This window comes from Condylura cristata, unplaced genomic scaffold (assembly GCF_000260355.1).
Source record: "Condylura cristata isolate star-nosed mole 26May11 unplaced genomic scaffold, ConCri1.0 scaffold00015, whole genome shotgun sequence".
NCBI classification, from domain to species: Eukaryota; Metazoa; Chordata; class Mammalia; order Eulipotyphla; family Talpidae; genus Condylura; species Condylura cristata.
In genome coordinates, this window is record NW_004567116.1 from 37,275 (window position 1) to 45,606 (window position 8,332).

General features: G+C 51.6%; 1 protein-coding gene across 2 annotated transcripts in view; it reads left to right on the plus strand.

Annotated features, from left to right (window-relative positions):
* LOC101624335 (zinc finger protein 250-like) overlaps window positions 1-8,332 on the plus strand; it is a 22,959-nt gene that overhangs the window by 7,140 nt on the left and 7,487 nt on the right. For both annotated transcript variants that reach the window (XM_012725283.1, XM_004683289.2), the window contains one exon: window positions 2,605-4,721. In XM_012725283.1, the coding sequence (XP_012580737.1) occupies window positions 2,605-4,418 (1,814 nt within the window). In that variant the 3' untranslated portion in view covers window positions 4,419-4,721. Of the gene's footprint in view, window positions 1-2,604 lie in introns of those variants that run through there.

The window sequence follows — 8,332 nt, forward strand, 5'->3', positions numbered from 1 at the left end:
AAACTGAGTTAGCAGAGGTGAACAGGGTGGATCATGAGAGTCAGGATGAGAAGTGTTGAATGGATGGTTGTGGGTGGTTTTTTTAATAAAGAGGGAAAATAAATCTTTTACCTTTAAGTCCAGCTTTTACTGTTTTATTTTGCATAGAAGAACTGGGGTGTGGGGTAAAGGTTCAGGTTCACTGAGACACACTACTAAGGGGACAGTGGGAAGACAGGAGAGGTCTGCTGCATCCTTTGGGCCACTCCCTGGCCAGGGCAGGACTCAGTTCACAGGGATGACCACCTGAGACTCACCCCTCAGCCACTGGGGAGGCCCTGCAGTTTCTCCTTACAGGTTTGTTTTTTTTTTTTTAAAGGAAATGCTACTTGTTTTTATATTTTCTTTCAGAGTAATTGTCATTATTTTCTCAACATTTCTTAAGTTACAGAAAATACTCACATTCAATTTAAATCCAAAGTGACCACCTCATTGTCCTCACCCACAAGACTCAGTGTTGTTTTCAGCCTGAGTGTCTGGCTCACGGGTCAGCAATGACTCAGCTGGACTCTGGTCTACTCTGCTGCCACCGCTATACCCACACAGCCACCTTGTCTTTCCCTGGGTCAGAGCCCTGCCCCCATGCTACATCCCCATAGCTGGTGGCTTGATGACCTCTAAACAAAGGACAATTTTAAGGTTTTGGTTTTTTATCTGCATACAGAACTGGCTACCGGCCAGAGGTGCAGGGCGATGATGTAGCACTCACTACAGACAGAGTGCTGAGTAGAACAGGCAGATTGATGAAGTACACTGTTGAGGGCGCAGCAGGGGACTGGAGAGGTCTGCTACGCCCTGTGGGTCACCTCCCTGGCTGGGGATCAAACTCATGCTGAAGCGGCTGCAGCAAGTTTCACAGTGCTGTGCTTTAACCCGTTATACCACCAGGGAGGACCCTAAGGTTTGTTTGGGTTTTTTTAAGGTTGAAACACAGCAAACCATATGATGAGACAGTATAGCTGTGAAGCCTAACATGAACCCTAACCCTATATGGCAAAGCTCTATAGACTCTGGTGCTTGTTCCCTTCTGCACATGGAGCCAGAAGAGGGCTAAAGGCTCCCAGCCTGGCCTTGTGTGTCCTTGAGCACAGCTGGAGCAGAGAGTCCAGGGCTTCTACTGGAGACCTCGGGTACCCAGGGGCTCTGAGGATCGTGGGGACCTAGCGCATGAGATGTATATGACAACCCTGCCTGAATTACTGCAGGAAAGCACGGCACCAGCGTCTGTGGCAGCCTTCCAGCTGCATCCACAAGAGAAGGCAGTGGCAAGGCTTCATTCTAGCTGCGGACACTGCAGCAGTGCACCAGGCCACAGTCAGGTGAAATGTACCCACCAGACGTGGTCATGCTGGAGCGGGTCTAGGTCTGCACTGAGGCCACTGGGGTGACAGGATACAGCTGTGGTAGATTCCAGAAGTTTCAGGTGGGGACAGGTTGGTACCAGCTTGACCTGAGGGTTGGATCAGAGGGTGACAAGCCAAACAGGGTGGGAGAAGCTGTTGCCACCCACCCAGGCGGCATCATTACTGACTCCAGGCAGGCCACAGGCCACTAGCCCTGGGCCGCAGCCCCATCAGGAAGCAGTCAAGGCCACAGGTGACCAAGGGGCAGCAGCAAGGACACCTTTCCAGTGAGGCCAGTGAGTGGGAAGAAGGGAGCCAGAGGACAGTCTGGCCAGGGTGTTCCAGGCAGAGCCTTAAGGTGGGTGTATCCACCCTACTCAGGAAGCAGTGACTGAAGTGAAAGTGGTGGGAGCTCAGGGCAGATGTGGGAGGGTGCTGAAGTGCTTTCATGTCACTAGTTGTGAGTCGGAGGGAAGTAAAGTGGGATTGGAAGCAACTCAATGCCCAGACAGGAGGAGATGGCAGCAGCCTGACACCAGTGTACCAAGTGAGAGATCTTCAAGCATAAAGTAGAGAGAGGTGCCAGGCCTTTCCAGTGTGACCACCTTGTGTGCATGCATCTAACTTCAGAAAGATGGAGCACCTCCTTAAACATTGTGCTGTGGCAAAAATTGTCTAGCTAATGCCTATCAGAATGGTAGATTTGGATGGTAAAGGTGGCTTTGGTAGGACAGGTTATGGTCTCTGAGGCCTCCTCTGCTGAAGTGGACAGGATCTGACATTTCACACACATCCTTGCGGCAGTTCTCAGCTCACCACATGCCACTGGGACCAGAGCTGGCCTGAGAAGCTAACACTGCATTACTGGGAGGGGTGTGGAAGGCAGCATGTTTTAAAATATAACTTGGGTGATATTTTCTTTGTGCAGTATAAGTGGTTAACGTCTGGATTGGGGATATGCTGGTGATCTCCTATGGGTGAGAGGAAAGGAGCCCAGGAGCCAGGGCTTGCTTAAACTAGCAGAAGTGCCAGTTTTCTGAGATTTGGGAGTTGTTGAGGGGCCAGTCTTCAGCTACAGTGCAGCCTTCACCCCAGGAGATCTCAGTGTCCTCCTCCAGTCCCTTGAGAAATCTGAGGCCCCTATTCCCTATGAGTTGCACAGTCTGAGACTTGTCAAGTATTTTCCTGTTTCCCACCAAGTGACTTTGTTTGTCATTTTCAGAATGGGATTCTAGGACTGAGGGCAAAGAGTTTCTACAGGAGGAGGAAATTTCTGAAGATGTGGAATCACTGGCAGAAATACCAGAAAACTGTGTTGGTGATGTTTCCCAGACACCTGAGCTTGGCATGCTCTCCGATGACTTGGTAGAGAGAGATTGGAGAGACCCCAGTGGTGAGAGACTGGTGCTTTCTGCTTACCAGCAGGAGGACTGGAGCCCCTTGGGAGAGACAGATCTGAACCACAATGGTTGTGAGAAAAGCGTCAGTCCAAGCTCAAGCCCCGTAGCATATGGGGAAGACAGGCCACATTCATACGCCATGTGTGCCCAAAGCTCCCAATACAGTGTGGACCTAGTGAGCCATGAGGGGCTTCATATAGCTGAAAGCCCATTCATATGCAGTGAGTGTGGAAAAACCTTCAGCAGAAACCCTGACCTTGTTCAGCATCAGATCATTCACACTGAAAGGAAGTCCTTCATATGTAATGAATGTGGAAAAGCATTCAGCCAGAACTCAGTTTTTAAAAATCATCAGAGATCGCATGTGAGTGAGAAATACTACCAGTGCAGCGAATGTGGGAAAGCCTTCAGTGCACACTCAAACCTCACTAAGCATCAGGTTAACCACAGTGGAGAGAAACTTCATGTATGTAATGACTGTGGAAAAGCCTTCAGTCAGAACTCAAGCCTTAAGAAGCACCAGAAGTCCCACATGAGTGAGAAGCTCTACGAATGCAGTGAATGTGGGAAAGCTTTCAGGCGGAGCTCAAACCTCATACAACATCAAAGGATTCATTCTGGGGAGAAGCCATATATGTGTGATAAATGTGGGAAGGCCTTCAGACGGAGCTCAAACCTCATTAAGCACCATAGGATTCACACTGGTGAGAAGCCTTTTGAGTGTAATGAATGTGGGAAATCCTTCAGCCAGAGTTCCCACCTGACCAAGCATCAGAGGGTCCACACTGGAGAGAGACCCTACACATGCACTGAGTGTGGCAAACCATTCAGCCGGGTCTCCAACCTCATTAAACATCACAGGGTTCACACTGGAGAGAAGCCCTATAAGTGCAGTGACTGCGGGAAGGCCTTCAGTCAGAGTTCAAGCCTCATTCAGCATCGGAGAATTCACACTGGGGAGAAGCCTCATGTGTGTAATGTGTGTGGAAAAGCCTTCAGTTACAGCTCAGTGCTGAGAAAGCATCAGATAATTCACACAGGAGAGAAGCCCTATGGATGTAGTGTCTGTGGGAAGGCCTTTAGCCACAGTTCAGCCCTCATTCAGCATCAGGGTGTGCACACAGGTGACAAGCCCTACGAGTGTCGAGAATGTGGGAAAACTTTTGGTCGGAGCTCCAACCTTATACTGCACCAGCGAGTTCACACTGGAGAGAAGCCCTATGAGTGTACTGAGTGTGGAAAAACCTTCAGCCAGAGTTCAACTCTCATTCAGCATCAAAGAATTCATAATGGGTTGAAACCCCATGAATGTAACCAATGTGGTAAAGCCTTCAACCGAAGTTCAAACCTCATTCACCACCAGAAGGTGCATACTGGGGAAAAACCCTACACGTGTGTTGAGTGTGGGAAGGGCTTTAGCCAGAGCTCACACCTTATTCAACATCAAATAATCCATACTGGTGAGAGGCCCTATAAGTGTGGTGAGTGTGGGAAATCCTTCAGCCAGCGCTCAGTCCTTATCCAGCATCAGAGGATTCACACTGGAGTGAAACCCTACTGCTGCACTGTCTGTGGGAGAGCCTTCAGCCAGCGCTCAAAGCTGGTCAAACACCAGGTGACTCACACCAGGGAGTGAAGTCCAGTGCGGCCTCTCTCCAGTTGCTGGCCACAAAGTGGGCTCTCCCTGCGACTTCTTTTACAGGCTCCCTCTCCGTACTGTTGCTCCTGCCTCTTATAACATTGTTCTTTGTTGTCTGAGTTTAGGTGTTGTTTTTGTTATGACAGTTGTAGTCTGAATATTCATGAATAGGGTTTATTACTATAGTTAAAAGAAATGAACATTAGGTTGGAGATTGACCATAGTAATTCTTAAGTCCTAAGCAGTGAGTTCTTTGTCACTGACTGTAATTGATCTGTTTACATAAAATAAAGATGAATTTTTCAGACCTAGTTGCCCTCCCCCAGATGTGGCATGAGTTTGTCACTACCAACTCCTCACCTTTCTTGTCCTTCCCATTCAGTAACTGGACACAAAACTCCCCTGTCTGTATTCTGAGGTCATTATTTCTGCCCAAACTCACCACCCCAATGACTCGCTGTGATTGGGGACAGTGACCCTGCCCATCCTGGCAGCCACCCCACCTGTGCTTCCCCAGCAGCACTCAGGTTAGTATTTCTCCAAGTCCACTCATCAACATATAGTCACAGAGCCCCTATGAAAACCATCTAGCAGGTGAGGACTGGTCTGTCCTCATTTTCTTGGAGGTGTGCCCCCCTCCACCCTGAGCAGGGAAGACTTAACCCAAAGCCAGACAGCTGCCTCTGGACACTAATCAGTAGGTCTCAACCTGAGGCTATTTCAGGAGGAAGGGAGCATAGGTAGAGAGTATATACATAGCTCAACCACCAAAAACATTTCCTAGGGCCACCACCACAGTATGAGACGCAGCTGTGTTACTCTTAAGTCATCTCTGCTGTATGCAGGAGGCTGAGTCCTGAGCAAATCACAACAGGGGAACCATCACTCAGAAATCTCCCTCTTAGACTTCTCAAGGGGTAAAGGAGAGTGAACCTATTTTCTACATTCACTGATAGCAGTTAAGCCTCATCTCTGCTTAACTTCTGGGATCACTGGTAAGAAAGCTCCTCTCTGCTATCAGAAGATTCAAAACACTTTGTATTTTGCTAAATTCCTGCTCCCCCCAGCCCAAGCCACAATAAACACCCAAGCCAGTCTCTCCAGTCTCTCCCTTGTTCAGAGTGGAGAGAGAAGGGAGTCCTGCCCACTGACCTCAGTTGTATAAGTAACAAATGTCACATTCTCATGGTGGGTGCGATATCATCAGACTTTATATCCAAACCAAATTTTGGGTGGGGGGCCCATCTGCAGGTGATTGTATAGCTGAAATTCATGCTGTGGGCAGGATGTGTAGATGATGGTAGCCCCCAGGGTCTGTGGCCCTGCTTTGGCTTATTAACCATACTTACTATGCCCATCTGCCTGCGGGCCAACATACATTCAAGTGGAGTGCATGGTGCGCCATTGAGCCCATCATGGCCTCTATAAGAGATTTAAAACAGACCTAAAATGGCAGTTTTGATAAGTGGTATGAGACACAGGAATATGGGTTGGGGTCTGCTTAAAATGGTCTTGGGTTTGTGTCTGATCCCACACCTATTTGTGGGATTGAGAGCAAAGCCATGAGCCTGTGTCCTGTATGCAATATGAGTCATCACTCAAGAAAGTACATGGGGAGGGCATCAGAAGCAAGCTGAGGTCTAAACCCATGAAAACATACCATCAGGTATATGTTGTATCCCCAGATGCAGGTGAATAAGTGTGCGGACAAAAAGGCTTTGGAAAACATCAAGCGCTTTGAGAATGCACCTCAATTCTGACAGTATCTACCTGGAGACAGTGCAAGCCCAGGCTGCAGTCTGTGCTTCTGAACTGCAGGTGGTAAATCAGAAGAACCCCCATCTAGGCACACTGGCCCTGGGCAGAGACACGCTCTTAAAAAGTATAAAAACAGGGCCCTCCCTGGTGACGCAGCGGGTTAAAGCACAACACTAAGAAACTAAAGCATGAGTTCTATGCCCGCCCTGGAGGTGATCCACAAGGCAATCCACAAGGTGCGGCAGACCTCTCGTCTGGCCCACTGCTCCCCTCAGCAGTGTACTCTGTCAATCTGCCTGTTCTGCTCCCCACTCTGTCTCTGATGAATCCTCTCACTGCCCCTGTACCTCTGGCCTGTTCCCCAGTTCTGTATGCATAAATAAATCTATTTTTTAAAAAAGGAAAAAAACAGCAACTGGACACCCAGCAAACCACAGACACACCTCACACGTGACTCCTCTGCATCGAGACTTCACCCAACATGGGTGCACTCAGTCCCTTTAGCACTGGACACAGTCCATATGCATTTGCCTGAGGAGTAACTCTGTCCAGACCAGTGCCCTGGTTACTTGGATTGCGAGTCGTTAGCAACTATGCTAGTGGCCGCATCTCAGGCTGTCAGCACAGCAGCCGGGAATGACCTTTAGGGCACAACAGTGTCCCCTAGAGCCCCCACAGCGGTGTGTCTCAGGGAATCCTACTGCTCTGCTCCCCCACTCTGTCTATGGGGAATCTTTTACCCCCCCCTCCTCTGGCTGGCACCCCAGTTCTTCTATGCAAAAAAATAACCTTGTGTTGGACGATGCTCAACTCCTATAGATGCACTGGGGACACTGGCGTCGCAGGTTGGGGTTGTGTAGGTTTGTGTGCTTCCTATTCACTCCAGTGATCAGGTGGGCATCTTGTCGCTGCATCATCACCTCTTTGATAAACTGCAAATAAGCTGACAAGTGAAAAGATATAATCAGTAGTACAACCTGGGTCACAAGCCAGAGCCTACACAGACAACTAAGAACCCTGTTTTCCTCGATGTTGTGGGGATGCTAAGAAGAGGGTGACTCTACGCAGCGAGGAGCCAACGAAATTAGGGTCCAGAGAAAAGGGAAGCAGCTACAGGTCTGCTACAGGTGTATCTGGCGCAGCAGGGCCGCAGGGGAGTGGGGGTGGCCGGGCCTGCATGGCTCGGGCTCACCCCCTGAGAACTAAGGCACACCGCCAAGGCCCATGAGGGGTACTGGGACGTTGCTTTTGCAACAGCCACTCGCACACCGGCAGACGCAAGGGCGGCGGGCTGGGCTAGGACAGATACGAAGGGGTGAGGCCTGGGGAAGGCAGCAGAGGGGGACCGCGCCCCATTGTCTCCCCGATCCTATGGGCGTGGGGACCTCTGCAAAAGAAAACATGGAAGAATAGTGAAATCGTGACGGCCGTGGTGGTCTTTTCTTGTTTCTACTTATCGTGGAGACAGGGGACGGTTCCACTGGGAACAGAAGATTCCCCCCCCTCCCCCCTTTAAATAAAGCTGAGACCCGGGCCCTGCCGCCCCAGGGCGCAGCCGGAGAGGCAGTCAGCGTCCTCGCGGAGCCCCCGCGGCCTGGACTGAGACTGTCCCGGGTTCGGCGAGACGGGCATGCCTCCCGGGCCGGGCGCTCGGTGCTGCTGCGATCTGAACGCAAACTCGGCACGCCCGTGGGCGCGGAGGCGCTTCGGCTAGCTGGCAGGAACCCTGCCGGCCGGGTCGGTGGCGCCACTTCGTCGCGAACGACAGGAACGCCGCCCGCTGGGTTAGGCCAGAGACGCCGGGCCGGTGCGCCACAACCCCGGGCAGAGCCCCCGCCCCGTGCGCACCACCCTGCCCGGGCGGCATAAGCACAGGGTCCAGAGCCCCGCGGGCTCCAGCAGGAGCGGCCATGGCTGAGGCGCGGCCGACGGGGCCTCACGCTGACGCATCGGGAGCGCGCGGGAACGTGTGCGGTGCCGCCGGAAGCGCAGCCTGTGCCGGCCTCTCTAGGCGACGTAGGTCCTGGGCTCTCGGTGGCACTCGGGGGATGGACGCCGGACGGGAAAGGTGGGGCCGACGCCAGACAGCGGGGTCGCGCCCTCGGATTGGCAGCCTGAGCCTTGGAGGCGGGGAGTAAGTGGGCGGGGCCCCC